Source organism: Vulpes lagopus, chromosome 9 (genome assembly GCF_018345385.1).
Source record: "Vulpes lagopus strain Blue_001 chromosome 9, ASM1834538v1, whole genome shotgun sequence".
In the NCBI taxonomy this organism is placed as follows: domain Eukaryota; kingdom Metazoa; phylum Chordata; class Mammalia; order Carnivora; family Canidae; genus Vulpes; species Vulpes lagopus.
The window spans coordinates 58,920,732-58,941,802 of record NC_054832.1 but is presented as its reverse complement, the minus strand read 5'-3'; the positions used below and the strand labels follow the sequence as shown (position 1 = coordinate 58,941,802).

Genomic DNA, 21,071 nt, shown 5'->3' with positions numbered 1-21,071 from the left:
GAAATGAAAGTGCTTCTATGAAAAATGTCCACCTCTTCACATATTTATGTGTCTTCAGCACCACATGGAAGGACAGCGCCACCTGATTTGTAGCAGGGATGGGTTTCCCATTGTCCTGTCCACTAACTCTCCTTTCCACGGTGGCCCCCCTATGGAGTATCCCCTATGGCATATCCACAGAACCCCAAGTCTCCAAAAAACCCATTTTGAAAACCGAAGAAGGAAGTGATTCTCAATATGGAGATCAAGAAAGATTATTTTAGAAAACATAGCGCTTAAACTGAGCCTGATTCAAAACACAGAACATATGCTTCTGAACAGACATTCCTTCCTGCTATGAGAAGGAAAGATGTGTGGTAGCCTTCAGACCTGATCCTCTACCTCCCTTCGCAGCTGGTGAATATTTTACCAGCTGTAGGAAAGCAGGCATGGCCAGAGGCTTTGACAGGGTGACTATGTATAAGTCAACAACTGACAGACTTCTACCTAAAAAGTAAGAAATTCAGACATGAGAACACTAAGGCTATATATGAAACAGGTCTGAAAACTCTTCATAATACAATCGGTATATTTTTGTATGTAGACTAAATATCTGGGCTGTTGAATTTTGCATTGCTAACCAGGAATCCTTGTAGACATAAGTCTTCGTCTGTGAAAACTATTTGTTGAATATGTAGAGTAACATTAGCCACTGTTAAATAAGCACCTACTGGATGCTGTGTATATTTAACCTCTAACCTAGATCTTATCAGCTCTATTTCCCACAGTTGTATGAGTGACAGACTGGGATTTGAATCTAAAACATGACCTATAAGCTAAGACTATAGTTTAAAATGATGGAATCAATTAAATTATTTTAATATTAATTATTTAGGTCATATATAACTCTTATGGGATAAACATGTACGTAATCAAAAATCAAGTCTTTTATTTTGAGACAAATCATCTCACTGAAAAATCCACGATATTTAGAAACCAATATCAAACAATGGTCTATATTAATAATGTCAACTTCTATTCAGTTTTGAATTATTTAATTCAGAGGTTAATTTTTTAAAAGTCCTGAGGCACTTGGGTGGCTCAGTCGGTTAAGCATCTGCCTTCTGTTCACGTCATGATCCTGGGATTAATCCCCGAGTCAGGTTCCCTGCTCAGCAGGGAGTCTGCTTCTCCCTCTCTCTCTGCCCCTCCCTGCCGCTCGTGCTCTTTCTCTGTCAAATAAATAAATAAAATCTTTTAAAAAATAAATTAAATAAATGTAAAAGTCCTCTAAAATGGCAATAATAACCAGGCAGGGTTTAATATATGACACTTCCTTGCAACAAAAGTATATAACCATATGAATTTTATAAGAGGTTTGTAAAATAGATTTGCTCGTTATTAATGACAGTTTCTCATTCCAGCTTTATCCTAGAAAATATCATGAAGTAAACTCCTTGGATCCATTTAAAACCCAAATAACAAGCACAAAAAGTAGTGAATAAAAAATCAGAAATCTAAATGTCAGAACTAAGAAAGGGTCTATATGAATATGCCACAGAAGCTATATAAAGGTAGATAAGTTGTCAAAGTCCTAAGTCAGAGTAATATTGAAAGGCTAAGAGTTTGTCCTTGGGGGGGAGTAGGCTTCCTTCTCTCTCATTGATAGAAATTATCTGAAACTCAGCTTGGGAAACATTAGCATCATGTTACCTTTATATAAGTCATTGAAATAAAATAAGTATAATTTAATGACTATTGTTGCCATTATTTAGGAGTAGGAATTACAGTTCAATAAACACTTGACAAAACATTACTCACCTCCCTGATATTCTCTGATGCTGGTTATGGGGCACCTAGGTGGCACATCGATGGAGCTGCGGACTCTTGGTTTCAGCTCAGGGCATGACTGCAGGGTCATGGGATCAAGCCCCGCGTCTCACTCACCTCAATCTGCTTGTTACTCTCCCTCTGCCCTTCCTGCTACTGGTCTCATGATCTCTCTCTCAAATACATAAATCTTTTTTAAAATGCTGGCTATGACTCTCAGAACTGATTTATGACCCGCAAAGGAGTTGCTTCTCACAGTTTGAAAAATGCTATGCAAAAGAGCTGTACATGGGCCCTTCACTGGCTCAGCCAGTAGAGCATGAGGCTCTTGCTCTCAGGGTCATGAGTTCAAGCCCCACATTACCCATATTAGGGGTAGAATTTACTTTAAATAAATAAGTAAAATGTAAATACATAAGTCATTTTCAGAAGGTGCTGTATGTTGGTAGCTGTTTTGGAAGGACCCACTTACAGAGAGACAGAGATACACAGTACACTTACTAGTGCTTTTTATGTAAAAATTGGTTTATCTAGACAACACTTTTAACTTATAAACCAACACTACAGAAAATGTCCTAAAACTGAATTTGTAAATTCCCTAACATCAGGAATGAGTCCTCTTGGCTCAGTCAGTTGAGCATCTGCCTTTGGCACAAGTCATAATCCCAGAGTCCTGGGATCGATCCCCACATCCAGACTCCCTGCTCAGAGGGGAGGCTGCTTCTCCCTATCCCTCTGCTGCTCTCTCTGCCAAGTACAAAAATAAAATCTTTTAAAATAAAATAAATTTCCTAACATCAGAGAATTTTCTTATTGCCTACTTTACCACTTTAATCTGTTATTTTGTAGTATTTCCTTACTTATCTTTCTCCTACATCCTGCTGGTATAAGTGACTTCTATAGCTTCTGGACCTACATGTTCTAACTTGTGGCTGCTACTTAGAATGCAGGTGTTAATTACCTACTTAACAAATCCTACTATTTACTCCCAACAGTAAATACAACTTAGTTTCTCCCAATTAAACTGTTTTTCCTGCTGACTAAGGTTCCAAACCTCTTTGATTTTCCACTCCTTTGCACATAACATTAAATCCACTTTTGGAGGAAATCTGTGGAATGGCTTTGTGTGTTCTCAGCTCTAACACTAAAGACTGGACCCTCTCCATTGAAAAATACAGCCTGACTATTGGTTTCCCAGGGCTTCTGCAACAAAATGCCACAAACTGGGTGGCTCAAAACAATAGAAACATATCCCACCACAGCTCTGGAAGCTAGAAGTCTGCAATCCAGGTGTCAGCGGGGCCCTTGCTGCCTCTGGAGGCTCTACAGAGGAATCCTGCCCTGCCTTGTCCTAGCTTCTGGTGGTTGTTATGGATTCTAGGATTCCTCGGCTTAGAGCCATATCACTCTAATTCCTGCCTCCACTGCCACATAGCTATCTTCCCTTCGTGTGTCTTTCTGCATCTCTCCAGTCCTCTTTAGAAAGACAACAGTCATCTCATTTAGGACCCACTCTAACTGAATATGACTACATCTTAATTACATCTGCAAATAAGGTCACATTCTGAGGTTCTGGATGTACAGGAATTTAGAAGGGCACTATTCAATCCAGCATGCTGACTCTCCAAAAGGACCAGACATTTATCTCTACCAGACTTACTGAAATCAGTTGGCAGCATCCACAGAAATGAGCTCAGTGGCAACTACATAGGGAACAGTGTGCTAACTTCTAAGAGGAAGTTGTAAGAATAAAATTCTTCTGCTTCTAACAATATATACTAGTTAATAATTCTGCCCCAAACCCTGGAGTCCACAGGGGAAAAAAATGTATTTGGTTAGTGTAAAAATATTGGCATTTCTATGGAATTGTATAACCTCTAGAACACTCTCACATGCACCATGTAATGTCATCATCACTACAACCCAGTAATGTAGATGAAATTGTCACGAGTAGCCCCAGGCTACACAAGGAGAAACGGTGGCTCCAGTCTTTACTTGGGTCATGTGATTAATTTAGTAATGCAGACCCAGGGAGAAGGTCAGGTCCTCTGACTCCTAACCCAGCATTCTTTCTACGGTCAAGCTCAAGTGTATTATGTGAAAGTGTTTAAAGCAATGACTGTCAACTGCAGGCTGGACAGGTCAGGGAGGAATTGGAGACCGCGTTAGCATCACCTATGGGGCTTTTTTCTAGTAACTATACCACTCACCCCAGAACCTCTGAATAGTGTTAAAAACTGAGATCCACTTAAAAAATCTGCAGAAGAGCCTCTGAAGCTGATTTTTTTTTATTTTTTTTTTAATTTTTTTTTTTAAGATTTATTTATTTATTATTTATGATAGTCACAGAGAGAGAGAGAGAGAGAGAGAGAGAGGCAGAGACACAGGCAGAGGGAGAAGCAGGCTCCATGCACCGGGAGCCCGACGTGGGATTCGATCCCGGGTCTCCAGGATCGTGCCCTGGGCCAAAGGCAGGCGCCAAACCGCTGCGCCACCCAGGGATCCCTGAAGCTGATTTTTTGATTGGCATGCTTTTGTGCCTTAGGTCAGGCCTTCTCAAATTTCAATGTGCATATGAACCCCTTGGGAATCTTGTAAGGACAGATTCCGATTCAGCAGGCCCCAGATGGGACCTCAGATTCTTCTGCATTTCCAGTAAGCTCCCATGTGATCCTGCTGATTCAGGATCACATTTTGACAAGGCCTTATATAGTCCTCCTGAGAGAACCCAGGAGTGACTCTCTACTGATAACAGAATGTGTCTGTGTGATTGTAGGAAATGACCACATCCAACAGCTGTAAAAAGCAGGACCCTCTGCCCAGTAAACACCTCCTCAGTTCCTGATAAGTACAGACATTCTTAAGCCCATTCACATCATTCCACGATTGTTGCTGTCCGAACAAGCCAAGCAGGATTCAGGTAAAGGCCCTTGTTTGTGGTGCTCATGAAGAGCACCTGTCATTGGGCAAAGGGAGCATCACGGAGCTGCTGCTGCTTTCTGGCACTGGGACCCCACAGCAGCCTGCCTCCAGGAGCATATATGTAAAGCACACCCTGCAAGTATTCTGGAAGCACAGCTGGATTGGCTCTCCTCTCACTGTTCCTTTGGCAGAGCTGCTCCATTTCAGAGTGGCCCGCATGTGTCATCCGTTTTCTGCCATTCTGTAATGTGGTCTTGATGATGCTGACCCCAAAAGTACTTTTCAGAAGAGGTTTGCTGCAGAGATTCATTAAAAGGAAAATAATGATTTCATTATGGCTTTGGGGCTTTTTTTTTTTTTTCCTGAAACTGCTGGGTCGCAGTCTTTAGGTATAGGGATAATGGTGGAAATAAATCCTTGCCTTTCTCTGTTGATGGTGATTGATGAGCTGATGAGGCCAATGAGGTGTCCAAGGAACAAAGCCAGGTTTCAATGGCACTTTAAATCTGAAAATTTAGAAGACTTCCTTGCAGAAATTGGAAGTTGGAGTGGGTGAGAAATAGTTCAACAAATGAGCGTACTTTCAGCTAGTATAAATGGGTGCCCCCACTAGTCTTTGCCCACTGTGATTGCAGAAAGTACACTTCAGGTAAAATTTTATAAAAGAAAATAGCTCTGGCAAATAATAGTGTGTGTCTTGTAATGTTTTCCTGTATCAATAAACTGTTGTTTAACTATAAGAGAGAAATTTTTCTATTTCTCTTCCAAACCCTGAAGTGCTTATTAGAATTTTTTTTTTGATCTGAAGAAATACTACTTTCAAAGAAAGTGAAATTTAAGTAAAGGATCACTCTGAGCTTCGTACTCACATGAGATACTCAACGGAGATACGTTGGGGGCGCTGTCTTCCTAGTAAACTGAGTCATAAACATGGGGGTTCCTAGACTCGCCATCTTCACAGCAGGTGAGGTTGAGATCACCTTATCAGTAATTTAGTGATGTACTTCCTTCTGGAACCACTGCAGTAGAAAATTCTGCTCTTCAGTTGCTCTTCTACCCCAGTCAGCCCAGAAAGTCTGATCCCTCCTGAATGATGAGCCCAGAAGAATGCTAAGAAATCATCTGGAGGGAGAAGCAGAAAGGGATTTAGCAGGGCTTCTGAATACTTGGGAGATAAGGAAGGGACAAAGGAACATAATCTAGGATGCACTCATTGCTCCCTGGGGTGTCATATCTGGATTAAAGTGCCAAGTCCTTTGGGGCATTACCCTTCATCGTTCATTGCCACCACTTAGAAATGGGGGTGCTCCTGAATAAGGAGACCTACCAGAGATTTACATTTGCACCTTAGCCTCAATAGCTAGAAACCCCAGAGAAGCCTCTAACTGGAGCTCATCTACAATTTCCTGACTCGCAGGAGAAAGGTGATTTTAACCTGGAATCATAAGTAAGCTGTTAACTCTAAAATGTGCTTGCAAAATAGGTCAAGCAAGAGGGCATTGGGTCAATAATTGTTACCAAGTTAAAGTAGAAGAGACAGTACACTGCTTTTCTTTTTAGTCTTTGTTTTTCCTTTGCTCTATGTTTTGCTATTTCCTTGTGGCTTAGAATGTAAAATCAATTGTTAAAAAGTTTTGTTCTGAATAAATATTTATCTTTTGTATTGCTAAAAAATAAAGAAAAAAAAAGTCCTCCACGTAATTGGTGATCTTTCTAAATTGCAAATCTGAGCATGCTGTTCCCTTGCTTAAATTTTTGTTTGTTTTTTGGTTTTATTTTTTACTCCTTACCCCTCAAAATTTAGCAAGCATCAGAATCACCTGGGGGACTTACTAAAACACAAATTTCTGGGCCTTCCCCAGTTTCTGATTCAGTAGTTAGGGAGTGAGGCCTGAGAAATTGCAGTTCTAACAAGTTATCACTAAATGCTGATGCTGCTGGTCTGGGACCACACTTGGAGGAAAACTGGCCTTTCAGGGATTCTTCATCCGTGCATCAAGTGACCTTCAGAATTTGTTCATTGCCTAATTTCCCAGAAGCATCCACACCTACCCATCTCTATACCTCCACTAATCACACTTTACTACTCAGGTCCCTGAAATCATCATTGTGGGAAGGTTGTGCAAGTATCGCACTGCACAAATGATGAAAGTGTCATTCACATGATCTCTTTATTAGTACCCTCTGCAGTTGACTAGTGCACTGCACAGACTAGTGCACACCTTACACATAGCAGCCCTGAAATCACTGCTCCATGTCATGCCTCCTTATAGATATCCCCAGTCATACAAAATTACTTGGAATTTTCCTTTTTTTTTAAGATTTTATTTATTTATTCATGAGAGACACACACAGAGAGAGAGGCAGAGACATAGGCAGAGGGAGAAGCAGGCTCTATTCAGGAAGCCCAAAATGGGACTCCATCCTGGGACTCTGGGATCATGACCCAAGCCAAAGGCAGATGCTCAACTGCTGAGCCACCCAGGCATCCCTTACTTGGAATTTTCTGAGAAAACCGTATGGTTTGGGTTTCAAAGCCTTTACCCACCTAGTCCTCTTGGCCTGTAATACTCATTATTTTCTTTTCTGCATGGCAACTTCTATTCATCCTTTGTTCATCTACCCCCTCTCAAAGAGTAGATTTATGATTAGAATTGTCCTTAGAGGTTCACCTGGGTGGCACAGTCAGTTAAGCATCCAACTCTTGGTTTCTGCTCAGGTCATGATCTTGTGGTCATGAGGTCGAGCCCCAAATCCAGCTCTGTACTAAACATGGAATCTGCTTCAGATTCTTTCTTCCTCTCCTTCTTCCTCCCCCTCCACCCCTCCCCCCACTCCCTTATGTGCTCTCTCTAAAATAAATAAATAAAATCATTTTTAAAAATAAAAAGAATTGTCTTTAGAGAAAAGGAAACATTTTTTCCAACAGGAAAAGGAAGAAGTTTATAGAATCTGGATACAATTATAAATACTCTAGTGTCCAAAACACTAAGTGTTCAATCTGTTATTTCGCCCTCAGGTTTTCATGAATTATGTTTTCAGAGAACTAGAGAGCTGATAATAAGGGGAAACTGGAGGGAGGCTTATTTCCATTTATTTTCATCTAGTCTGCGCATCTCTAAGATGTGGATTTATATGGATATGGTATTTTAACAAATTAATTCATAAATAAATATTTTAAATGAAATGTATAGCATTCTTAAGTTTACACTTTTATCACTTTTTTACTTCTTTTCTGTGATGCTTGACTTTTGATTACATGAAATAGTGATGTGCCTGTGCATGTATTTGTATGTCTGTTTGTGTGTATATGTGTGTATTTTTTATTGAGGTGTAATTGACTTTTTTATATATAATTGACATTTAACATTCTATTAGTTTCGGGTGAAAAACATAATGATTCGATATTTGTATACACTGTGAAATGATCACCACAGTAAGTCTAGTTAACAATTGTCACCATACATAGTTACAAAAAAAATCTTTTTCTCGTGATGAAAACTTTTAAGATTTACTCCCTTAACAACTATGCCATATAGCAAATATACCACATGCAAATATGCCAGTGTGACTAATTATAGTCACCATGCCGTGCATTACATTCCCATGATTTATTTTCTAATTGGAAGTTTGTACCTTTGGCCACCTTCACCCATTTCTTCTCCTTTGGCAACCACCCGTCTGTTGTCCATATCCATCTATGAGGAGTGTTTTGTTTTTTTGTGGTTTGTTTGTTTGGTTGGTTTTTCTTTTGTTTTAGATTCCATATACAAGTTGATATTTGTCTTTCTTGTATGTGTTTTTAATGGATAGCCTACATTTTTAATTCTTCTCAGTGGCTTAACATTTTATTGCACAAACCTGACTCTACCTTGATTTGTACATGAAACTATCACTTCATTGAATTAACTGCAGATTGCACATCAGACTCGGGGAAAAAAAAAATGTGACATAGAAAAGTACAGCACTTTTCTTTAAGAAAATGTATCCTTCTGTGAAGGTGAAGTTCAAAGCTAATGTATAGTCCCAAGCAGGCTTCTTAAAGAATAAGATTAACAACAACAACAACAACAAAAAAAACAGCAGTCTACTCAGGATAGTAAAAAGAAGAAAGGATTAATAAAAAGGATAGCTTAAACCTAGGAAAAGATTATGTTGCTGAACCTGTAAAGCTGATCTGTTATCATAAAATGTTCTATGTATATTATGAATTTCTATTGTTAAAAGAATTCTGTTGCTGGTTAAAGCTTTTAGGTTGACTTTGGGCTGCCTAGAAGTGATGGAACGTGGCTAGGAACCTGTCTCATTCTTCTGTGTGCTCTGTGTTAGGCATTAGAAGAAGTTCAATGAAACATAGGTAGTCAGTGCCTTCCAGAATTCTAAAGTCTTGCTTGAGAAGCAAAATTATTTCCTATGAAATTGTTGAATGAGGGGCAGCTGGATGGCTCAGCAGTTGAGTGTCTGCCTTTGGTTCAGGGCGTGATCCTGGATCCAAGATCAAGTCCTGCATTGGGTTCCCTGCGTGGAGCCTGCTTCTCCCTCTGCCTATGTCTCTGCCGTTCTCTCTGTGTCTCTCATAAATAAATAAATAAATAAATAATTTTTTAAATAAAAATAAGTAAATTAAATGTTTATATTCATATAAACATTTACATATATATATGACATATGAGAGAAAGAGATTATATAAACAGCTAGCCCTTGAACAACATAGAGGTTAGGGGCACCGAACCCCTGCCAGCGAAAAATCCACACATGACTTTCAGCTCCTCAATTCTTCACTAATAGCCTACCGTGGACCAGAAGCCTTCCCAATAATATAAACAGTCACTTAACATATACATATTTTGTATGCTGTATGTATTAATATCGTATTCTTACAATAAAACTAGCTGGAGAAGAGAAAATATCATTAAGAAAATCGTAAGGAGGGATCCCTGGGTGGCGCAGCGGTTTGGCGCCTGCCTTTGGCCCGGGGCGCGATCCTGGAGACCCGGGATCGAATCCCATGTCGGGCTCCCGGTGCATGGAGCCTGCTTCTCCCTCTGCCTATGTCTCTGCTTCTCTCTCTCTCACTGTGTGCCTATCATAAATAAATAAAATTTAAAAAAAAAAAAAAAAAGAAAATCGTAAGGAAGAGAAAACACATTTACAGTCCTGTGCTATATCAAAAAGAAATCTGCATGGAAGGGACCCGTGCAGTTCAGCCCCATGTTGTCAGGGGTCCACTGTACATATATATATCTAAGAGATTGAGGAATTAGCTGGCACAACTGTGATGACCAACAAGTTTGACCCACTGGACATGACAGTAGTCTGGAAAATTCAAGTGAGTGTCGATGTTGTAGTCTTGAACACAAAATCCACAGAGCAGGCCAGGCAGACTGGGAACTTAGGGAGGATTTCTGTGTTGCATTCTTAAGATGGAATTGCTCCTTTGGGAAACCTGTCTTCATTCTTAAGACCTTCAACTGACTGGATGAGGCCTAACCACATTGTAGAAGGTAGTCTGCTTTATTCACAGTCTCCTGATTTGTTAATCACATCTAAAAAAAAAAAAAAAAAAAAAAAAAACTACCTTCACCACAACTTCTTGGCTGGTTGTTTGACCAAACAGGTGGACACCATAGACTAGACAAGTTGACACATAAAATTAAAACCATCACAGTCCTCAAAACAATGTTGTATAAGTAAGTGAAACAAGTATTTGTTTTCAAATTTTTCTATGTGGCAATACTAAGCCCCAGAAAATTATGGTGCCCAAGGTCACAAAACTAGTAAAGTATATCATCAGAACAGGATTCAAACTCAAACTTTTCAACCCTGAGCCCCATATTACTACCACCCTTCTCTACCTCCCAGGCACTTATGAGGCTCCCTGAATCTTCACTTCTTTTTCTGTAAAATGAGAAAAGAAGTATTTCTAAGTTTTCCTTTAACTTGAGTGTTCTATGATCCTTTTTTTTTTTTTACAGCCTAGATACCAAGTTAAATGAAATTCTGTGCAAAGGATAAACTCCACTCATTCTCTTCTTGTGCCCCTCCCCCCAAATCTATCATTCAGAGACTAAATAGAAGAGTCGAAACATTTATGTTGTGCTTTTCGTGGAGATGCTACACAGTCTACAAAACAGGAGAGCCTTGCTCCTTGCCTTTGAGGGGTTCATAGGGGCAGTGATGTTTGTGTTCTGCCCAGCTTAGCCAGTCTCCATTTTCACTCTCTGGCTCCTGAAGACTTGTAAGAACGAGTTATCTAGAAAGAGGTTACCCAGTACATTGGAGTGTGCGTAAGGTGAAAGGTATCTCCATCTCACTGTTGCGTCTCTCTTGGTAGAGTTACTGAAAGTAACATTAAAGTTTCCTTCACTGCCCTTCCACCTATTAACTTGCTTCCTAATATTGAATCTTTTAAAATAACAGAAATATATCGTGGGTAGTGAAACAAAGTTTATTCTAGGAGATACCAAGAAACTATCAAATCAGTATCTTTAGCTGGGTGGCTCAGTGGTTTAGCGCCTGCCTTCAGCCCAGGATGTTATCCTGGAGTCCCGGGATCGAGTCCCACATCAGACTCCCTGCATGGAGCCTGCTTCTCCCTCTGCCTGTGTCTCTGCCTCTCTCTCTCTCTCTCTCTCTCTCTCTCTCTCTCTCTCTCTCTCTCTCTCTCTCATGAATAAATAAATAAAATATTTTAAAAAAAGAAAGAAAGAAAGATCTAGTAGTCAGCTAAGGGTCACCAGCATAGAGGAAGAGTACTATGTGTTCTAGGAATATGAAAGCTAGAACTGAAAACTTAGAGCAAAAAGCAAAGAATTTGCTTTCTGGTTTGCTACGGTTGATAGTGTCCTGAGAAATAGCTAGAAAGAGAAAACAGGTGGGTGGAAAATCATGATATTCTAACGAACTTCTAGCCTCTTCCCTCGACAGATGGTTTAAACTTTGGCTTATATGTTCATGCTTTGTCCTTCTTGTGAAAGTAGAAAATTATTCATGCTCTTAATAATGTTTGTCACATGGGGTACCCAGGTGGCTCAGTGGTTGAGCGTCTGCCTTTGGCTCAGGTCATGATCCTGGGGTCCTGAGATCGAGTCCTGCATAAGGCTCCCTGCAGGGAGCCTGCTTCTCCTTCTGCCTATGTCTCTGCTTCTCTCTCTCTCTCTGCATCTTTCATGAATAAATACAATCTTTAAAAATAATATTAATAATAATAAATAATATTAATAATAATAATGTTTGTCACAGGGCTTTTTCTTCCTGTCAGTTTAAATAAGCTGGTTCTCTTCTGAAAATTCTTGTCATCACGTTCTCCGTGTTGTTTTCTATTGCTGATCAGGGTTTTTTTTTTTTTTTTTAATGAGAAAGCAAGAATGCTATATAGTTAAGAGCTGGTACCTCACTTTCACGTTTCAGCCTATATTTATGAAAGAAGAAAGGTTAGGGAAGAGGAGAGAGAATATACCTGCACTGACCTTCATTGCAAGGCACAGAAGTTTCCATGTGTTTTTGTGGAGTGTTGAATGTCAATGAATCGAAAGCAGACATGAAATTGTATCTAAATGGGGGATAAACAGTTTAGGCATTTTTTATTTCCTCTTGATGCTGGCCAAAGGCTTTGTCCAGACACATCTCCAGCATTTCTTACACTTATCCCACTTTACATTTTATGGGATGCTTCATGTGCATCGTTTGACCCTTAACAACCCTGTTAGGTAGGCAGGGCAAATGTGGAGCACCTCACTTTGCAAATAAAAGAACTGAAGTTCAGAGAGGGATGGCTTGCCAAGTGGCCCACAGAGATAGAGGCATGTGTTTTAATTCCCTGTCCTGTATTCTTTCCACCATAAAACATCCATTAACATCATTATATCCCTTCAGAGGATATAACATCAACAAGCTGGTACAGTTGAGGCAAGTCTCTAACTGCCTTACTTCCTCTCACAAACAGCAATCAATGCAACCAATTTTGGGTGCCTGTTAATGCAAGTGCTAGGAGTCCCAATCTTAACTCCATGTGATCCTGTGAATATCTGTGTTTATATGAGGAATTAAAATTGTTATCCAGGTGATTCAAAAGGAAAGAAAAGTTTTATCCAGAAAAGCATCTTTTCCCAGTAACTAAATGCTTGGAACATAACAGCGCAATAGCTTTCAAAGTCTTCTCGTTTGAATTTTTATTTCTTAACCAACAAAAGTGTATTTTGGCCATTCAGCCAAATGACAGGATCAGCTGTGACTTGTCCTTGGTTTGGTTCGTAGACATGACAGGGATTAGCAAAATGTGGTGGCTTAGAAAGAGAATCATCACATATGAGAAGTGAAAGGAACCCTGGTGATGATCTAATCCAAGTCTCCAGGGGAGTTGGCCAATATCACACAGATAACTGTTTGCAATTTCTGCATGTCCACTTCATTTGCCATGTGCACGCCTAAGACTGCTTTCTAGAGCTGAGAGAGAATAACCAGCTCTGGAGGCCAGTTGGTGGGGGTGGTAGGAGTTAAAAATCTAACTTGTGCATGGTTAGGATAAACGAAGCAATGCCTAAATGCCATAAGGGTTTGCTGTTAAAAAATATCCATGTTTAGAAGTATATACTGTAGGGACACATGGGTGGCTTGATTGGTTAAGCATCTGCCTTCATTTCAGGTCATGATCCCAGGGGGCCCCCCAATTAACCTCCCTGCTTGGGGGGGCCTGCTCTCCTGCTGCTTCCTCACTTGTGCTCTCTCACTCTCTCTCCAATAAAGAGATTAAATCTTTTAAAGAAAAAAAATAGTATATCCTATAGTTTATAGCAAAATGTCACATTCATTATATTTATTTTGTTTTGAAAACTCTACAATAAAACAATAAACTCACACTTGGTTTATTGCCCTACACATCATCTTTGGTATATATTGAATAATTTGTCTACAGGGCTGTATTTCTGGGAGAACTCCAAGCTTCACAAGATATTTAAAATAAGCCATTTCTCTAAACTGAGAGCAAATGGATTTTGACAGATTAAATCTGAACATAAGACAGAAAATAATGCACTTTAGTACCAATGGTTTCTTTAACATGAATATGGAATTGCTAAGAGCTTAAGTGTTTGGTTTTTTGCTGTAGTCATTCTTTTCCTTCTAGAATGTACTCCAGGGGTGCCTGGGTGGTACAGTCACTAAGCATCTAATTCTTGGTTTCGGTTCAAGTCATGATCTCAGGGTCATGACATCAAGCCCCATGTCAGGCTCCATGCTCTATGTGAAGTCTGCTTAGGACTCTTTCTCCCTCTCCCTCCCTCTACGCTCTCTCTCAATTCAATAAAATGAATCTTTGGAGAAGAAAAAAAAAAAAAGAATGTACTCCAGGTCATGTTGTACATGTGTTTAATTTCCAGGTATCAGAGGTAGCCATATGTTTTAAGTTGCCATCAGCTAGACCATAGACGGCGTCAGTACTATACGGTGTTTCATTATTTCCCAAAATCAGCTACCGAAGCCAAATGACCTAAAGTCTAGCTGTGATTATGGAGTCAAGGTAAACTGAAAGTCCACCCTGGACCATCCACTTCTGTTCTTTGTTCAAAAGTATTGGGAGATAATAGAATAGTTTCATCTATTGCTACTTCTCTCCTTGCTCTTTGCAGTGATAAGCATCAGGAAGATGCATCTAAAATGGGCAGGTGAACAGATAAGATATGGAAAATCTAGAATATGGACTGTCAGAACAAGAATGATAGCAGCAATCCCAGACCTTAAAATGCCCTCTTAATATACCTGTTATATGACTGTGTGACCTCCTAGAAAGTACAGAGGGACCTGGTCACTTATGGTAAGAGCACGAGAGTGGATGGGACCTGACCAGTGCCTCCTAAGGAATGTTGTAGGAGCAGAACGTTGCTGGTGTCATCCTGCCATTGGCCTCTGTGGGTGCAGATTTGAGGTGAGCAATCCCAACTTGGCCTTCGTAATCTCTCTGAATCCATCATCCATGGATGCATCTAAACCTTCTGGGAGGACTTCTAACCTTAGCCTCCCCAGTCTCTTAGAATAGGTAGAGGACAACCTTTTTTCTACAGTGATTCATTGATCCACATTTTTCAAGGAAATTCTGAAGTACGCTCAGGCAAAAAGTACTTACCTTAGTTTTGTCCAAGAAAAATATGTAAAATACTAATAGTAAAATACTGTTCCTTAAGCTAAGGAACGATAAATCTTGATTCAGCATCTGTAACACACTCTGAAATACATTATACTGTGGGTTTACTTGATACTTGTGGTTTTACTTGAGGGGAAAGCTGGAAGCTGAAGAACAGAACAGAAAACAGTGAAAGGTGTCGAGGAGGCCTAAGAGGAGAAAGGGTGAGGAAAGTAACGCAGGAGAAGAGAAATGTACAAGAGTAAAGAGAGGGAAACAGAGGGAGAAAGAACAAGAGAAGACTCTTGTTTACAAGTCCTGATGTCAGAGGCAAACTGATTTTTTCATGATTTCAGGTTTACTGAGCTGTGAGGTCTCAAGCTGCTTAATCATTGTCCCTTGAAATATTTACTGGATCTTTCAATTAAATAGTCACTGCGATGGGGCACCTGGGTGGCTCAGTGGTTGAGTGTCTGCCTTTGGCTCTGGATGTGATCCCAGGGTTCTGGGATCGAGTCCCGCATCAGGCCCCCCATGGGAGCTTCTCCCTCTGCCTATGTCTCTGCTTCTCTCTCTCTCTCTCTCTCTCTGTGTCTCTCACGGATAAATAAATAAAATCTTTAAAAAATAATAAAATAAAATAGTCACTGTCAGGATATCTTTCTCAAAACTACATATAATATCTGATAGCAGTGGCCGTGCCCAAGATCATGGACAAAGGTCAGAGGAAACCAAGCCAGACCTAATCTAGGTAAGAGGGGCTTCCTACTTCACCAAGATGTGTGTGTCCGATGCAGTCTTTACTAAGCAAAAAAGTACTTCCTCCCTTGCTTTCAAACCTTCATCTTCATCCTCAGCCTTATAAATCTCAGCCTTACAGAGATCCCTACATGGGCTGTCGTATCGTCCATGGCTTCACGGATTTCCCACATACCAGTTCCTGGCCATTGTCTATCCAGACCGAAGTCCTGTTCATTTCAGCCTGTAATGATACCAGTGCCTTTCATTCATTTAGCAATATTTGTGTGTCATGTAATCTTCGCAACAACCACGAAACAGCTATGACTGCTCTCTTTGTTCTACAGATTTGTAAACTGAGCCAATGAGAGGTTGAAAATGTGCCCAGGGTCACCCAGTAAGTGATAAATCCAGACTCAGAGCTCAAGCTGACTAAAATCCAGTCACCCCAGCTTCTCATTTCCCCCTGAGCTCTTCCTCTTTCCTGCCTCATCTGACATCGTGCTATTTCCTCCACGTAAAACGTCTGCCCTGCACCAAAATCACCATGGATGGTCAACAAGCTCTTCTTTCTGGAAGCTTCCTGAATGAAGTTTGCGCTAATCTTCCTTTCCCACATGATGCCAGCCAGACGTCCACACATCCCAGGGCGAAGGCTCTCCTGAGTTGGCTCTGCCATCAGTGTTTACCAGATAAACAGTATTTGTTGGACGAGAAGCATTGTTGTACTAAGTGCCGTATTATCTCTCCATGTGTGGGTCTGCATTCGTGGTTTTAGTTGTAGAATAAAACTTCTAGAAACCATGAATTCTGTCTAGCATATGTAGCATGTCAGGCGATTCACTTAAAGAAATACAAGCCAGGTGGCTAAGGGAGAAAAATAACAAACCTAAGAGAGGAGAGATTGCTCCTCAAGGCGATTCCAAAGGGTGGTTACTCACACAAACGTGCCTAAGAATGAAGGGGGGGGGGGTAGATATTTTTCTTTTTGCTCAAATTGCTTAGGCCCTGGAATTTAAATGTGTACTACATTGGGCTTCTAAGTAAGATGAACTCATAAAGAGTGAATGTGTTTGCATTAGTTAGGGAATTTTAGGTTGTAACGTTACCTTCCTGGAATATCTTTTTGAGCAATTCCTCTAAAGAACAGCGAATCTGTGTGTCTCCCAGCTGCCTAAACAACTAAGAGGATTTGCTAACTTGGACTTGCTTCTCTTTTCCAGATCTTGGCCATCGTGTCTATCCTGTTCATCGTACTCTCCACCATCGCTCTGTCTCTCAACACTTTACCAGAGCTGCAGGAAATGGATGAGTTTGGACAACCCAATGACAACCCCCAGTTGGCACACGTGGAGGCTGTGTGTATTGCTTGGTTTACCATGGAGTACCTCTTACGCTTCCTGTCCTCACCAAATAAGTGGAAGTTCTTTAAAGGCCCACTAAATGTCATTGATTTGCTGGCCATCTTGCCCTATTATGTCACCATCTTCCTCACGGAGTCCAACAAGAGCGTGCTGCAGTTCCAGAACGTGCGGCGCGTCGTTCAGATCTTCCGGATCATGCGCATCCTCCGGATCCTGAAGCTGGCCAGACATTCCACAGGCCTGCAGTCTTTGGGGTTCACCCTCAGACGGAGTTACAACGAGTTGGGCTTACTGATACTATTTTTGGCCATGGGGATAATGATATTTTCCAGCCTGGTTTTTTTTGCTGAGAAGGATGAAGATGCTACCAAGTTCACCAGTATCCCAGCGTCGTTTTGGTGGGCCACCATCACCATGACCACTGTGGGCTATGGTGACATTTACCCCAAGACACTACTAGGGAAAATTGTGGGAGGCCTCTGCTGCATTGCCGGGGTTCTGGTGATTGCCCTTCCCATCCCGATCATCGTGAATAATTTTTCTGAGTTTTACAAGGAGCAGAAACGCCAGGAAAAAGCGATTAAAAGGCGAGAGGCTCTGGAGCGGGCCAAGAGGAACGGAAGCATCGTTTCTATGAACTTAAAAGATGCCTTTGCTCGAAGCATGGAACTGATAGACGTGGCCGTGGAGAAGGCAGGCGAGTCGGCCAGTACCAAGGACTCGGCTGACGATAACCACCTCTCTCCAAGCCGGTGGAAGTGGGCCAGGAAAGCTCTGTCGGAAACAAGCTCCAACAAGTCTTTCGAGAACAAGTACCAGGAGGTGAGCCAGAAGGACTCCCACGAGCAGCTGAACAACACGTCTTCCTCCAGCCCGCAGCATCTGAGCGCCCAGAAGCTGGAGATGCTCTACAACGAGATCACCAAGACACAGCCTCACGCGGCCCCGAACCCCGACGGCCAAGAGCAGCCCGACAGGCCATCCGCCTACGAGGAGGAGATCGAAATGGAAGAGGTGGTCTGCCCGCAGGAGCAGCTGGCCGTGGCGCAGGGCGAGGTCATCGTGGACATGAAGAGCACGTCCAGCATAGACAGCTTCACCAGCTGCGCCACCGACTTCACCGAGACGGAGAGGTCGCCCCTGCCACCACTCTCCGCCTCCCACCTGCAGATGAGGTTCCCCCCCGACCTCGCAGGGACCGACGAGCACCAAAGAGCCCGGGGGCCCCCATTCCTGATGCTCGCCAGGGAGAAGGGGCCCGCGGCCAGGGATGCCATCCTGGAATACGCTCCAGTCGACATAACGGTGAGCCTGGATGCCAGCGGTCCCCAAAGTGGGCTCCACGGCCCCCTGCAGCCCGACGGTGCCTCGGAGAGCCCCAAGAGTTCGCTGAAAGGCAGCAACCCCCTGAAATCCAGATCGCTCAGAGTGAACTTCAAGGAGAACAGAGGCAGCGCCCCGCAGACCCCCCCCAGCACAGCCCGGCCGCTGCCCGTCACCACGGCGGACTTCTCCCTCACCGCCCCGCAGCTCATCAGCACCATCCTCCTAGAAGAAACCCCCTCCCAGGGAGACAGGCCCTTGCTGGGCGCCGAGGTCTCAGCACACTGTCAGGGACCTTCCAAGGGGCTGACCCCCCGGTTTCCCAAGCAGAAACTCTTTCCTTTCTCATCAAGAGAGAGGAGGAGCTTCACCGAAATAGACACTGGCGAAGACGATGACTTCTTAGAGCTCCAGGGGCCCGGGCAGGACAAGCAGGCCGAGCCCAGCCCTAACTGCTTTGCAGATAAACCTAGCGACGGAAGAGACCCTTTAAGAGAAGAGGCCTGTGTGGGCTCTTCCTCCCCCCAGGACACCAGTCACAACTGTAGGCAAGACGTTTACCACGCTGTGGCTGAAATGAAAAAGGACAGTAGTCAAGAAGGGTGCAAGATGGAAAACCACTTGTTTGCCCCAGAAATTCATTCCAACTCGGGAGACACAGGTTATTGTCCCACACGTGAAACCAGCATGTGACTAGTTACAAAAGCAATAATAATCATAATAATAAAACACTTGTTTCTTAAAAAACCGGGTAATAATGCCTGTGAACTAAAAACATGGGAAGCCCCTGCCCCCCCCAAAAAAAGTGCATAAAATGTTATTTTTGCATGGCATGAACAGTTTAGTTTAAGTACTGTTTAAATAAAGAGTCAAGACTGCATTTTGTAACAAACAAACAAAAATGACTGAGGAACAGTGAACAAATAAAGAGAGCTCTATTAGGAACCAGTATTCTGCAATGTCTGACATTTTTGGTCCTTTCATTCCACATTGTAGACAGATTTTCGACTTTTACCTTTTCTGTTACAATGAATTTTAGAATTTGCACATGAAAGGATGAAATGTCATTGCATGCATTCATAATTATGAGGACCAAGGTGCTTTGAGCTGGCAAAATGTGTACCTTTGTAAATAATGGGACCCGGGATGCAAAATTGTCAAGAACCTCTGGAAACAAGTTTCTGAGACACAGGTACTTCCTTCTCAGCTACTGCCTGGAGGAGCTGTACAGACTTCTTGTTGCAAAATTGCAACCTCTTCTTAAACCATCTCACATATCTTGCTTTGGGTTATAAAGCTCTTAAAAGTACATTTGTTTAAAGGAATACAGTATTTTTATTGTGATATAATTCATAGGGTGCATTTTTCTTTTGTGCTTCTGCTTAGTTCTGGCATTTGTGCTTTATTTATAAATCATGAATACAGGCAAGATTTAATGACCAGATTATCAACAAATTTCGATTTTAAGCTTGAAATTTTGCCAATTATATATCGAAATTTTGCCACAGCCTAAAAAACCTGAAAATATGTCAAAGGTTCTCATACAACTCAACTTTTTTTTTTTAATGCCACTCCACATTTGGAAATTGGGTTTGTTTTTGGGTTTTGTGTCTTTTTTTAGCTGTATGTTGGCCATCAAAAAAGGACGGTATTTTCCACTTGTAGCCGACATGAACTTCTCTATCTAAAGAACTAAAGATAGAATGCAGATATGCCAAAATGGGAATTCCAAAAAGTGACTTTTGACAAACTAAAAGCAAAACTTTTTATTAAGTGAGACTGCTGTCCCTCTCATAGTTAGTTGGGTTCAGAAATGAGCTACCATAAAAGGAGTCCAGTATTTCCCAGTGAGGGGAGAGAACACTGTGGCACGAGGAGTGTTACAGACGCCAGTGGGCACCTGCCAGTAACTGCAGCAGCTAGAAACACCCATTGACCTTTCCAATGTCCCCAAGCATCATCAAGACTATCCTTGTTGAAAGTCACTTCCAACACTTTCTACTGAAAACACTGAAATCCAGAGGAGTTAAGACACTTGTTGGCAGTTATCCTGTTGGTGAGTCTGTGCTAAGAACCCAGGTCATATGAATCCATTTTGCTTCATGGGAAATGAAGGCTCTGCTTCCAGATCCACAACTACTAGATGTGTGATTCTGGACAAGTCTTGAAAACCTCCTAGTCTCAGTTTTACCCCAATAAACCCAAGACAAAAATATTTCTAAGCTCCCTAAAGACTTCAAATTGATATGATTCCTTGGTCTCTCAGGAATGTCCAAGTTTTGCCTCAGCATAATGCATTGTGTGTGTGTGTGTGTGTGTGTGTGTGTGTGTGTGTAGTTCAGGAAAGAGTTGGGAAAATTCTGGACCAAATTTAAAGCACAACTTTTGTTTAAAGAAAAAAATTCTAAATCTTATTCTATTTTTAAAATTACAGTAAGAACATTGGAAAAAGACAACCCAAATGTTTAGAATTTAAGGCTTTGGGAATAACATTTATTAACAGAATCTGGTCATTATATCTCAGATAAGAAAACATGTTTTGATCTTAGTTGAAATCCAAGCATCCCTACGGCTAAAAAAAGTTTTTCTTTTTCACTGTGCTCATAATTTCTTAATGATTTTCATGTTTGTCACAAGCCATAATGCTTAAGAGTTTATGGTCATTAACTATTGATATTTACAGTACTCCTACTTATTCCAATGTCTAAAATGAAATGTCGATCTGTTTTTGTAAATCTAGAGTGTTCGAATTTTCTACATGTAGTTTTTCAAGTCAAACAGGTATGTCTTCTGTTAGA

At 41.4% G+C, this 21,071-nt stretch overlaps 1 protein-coding gene across 3 annotated transcripts in view; it reads left to right on the top strand.

Moving 5' to 3' along the window:
- The window catches only part of KCNB2 (potassium voltage-gated channel subfamily B member 2), a 392,486-nt gene extending 373,264 nt beyond the window's left edge, over positions 1-19,222 (top strand). For all 3 annotated transcript variants that reach the window (XM_041768446.1, XM_041768445.1, XM_041768447.1), the window contains one exon: positions 16,810-19,222. In XM_041768446.1, the coding sequence (XP_041624380.1) occupies positions 16,810-18,966 (2,157 nt within the window). In that variant the 3' untranslated portion in view covers positions 18,967-19,222. The remainder of the gene's footprint in view (positions 1-16,809) is intronic.
- The last annotated feature ends 1,849 nt before the right edge of the window (positions 19,223-21,071 follow it).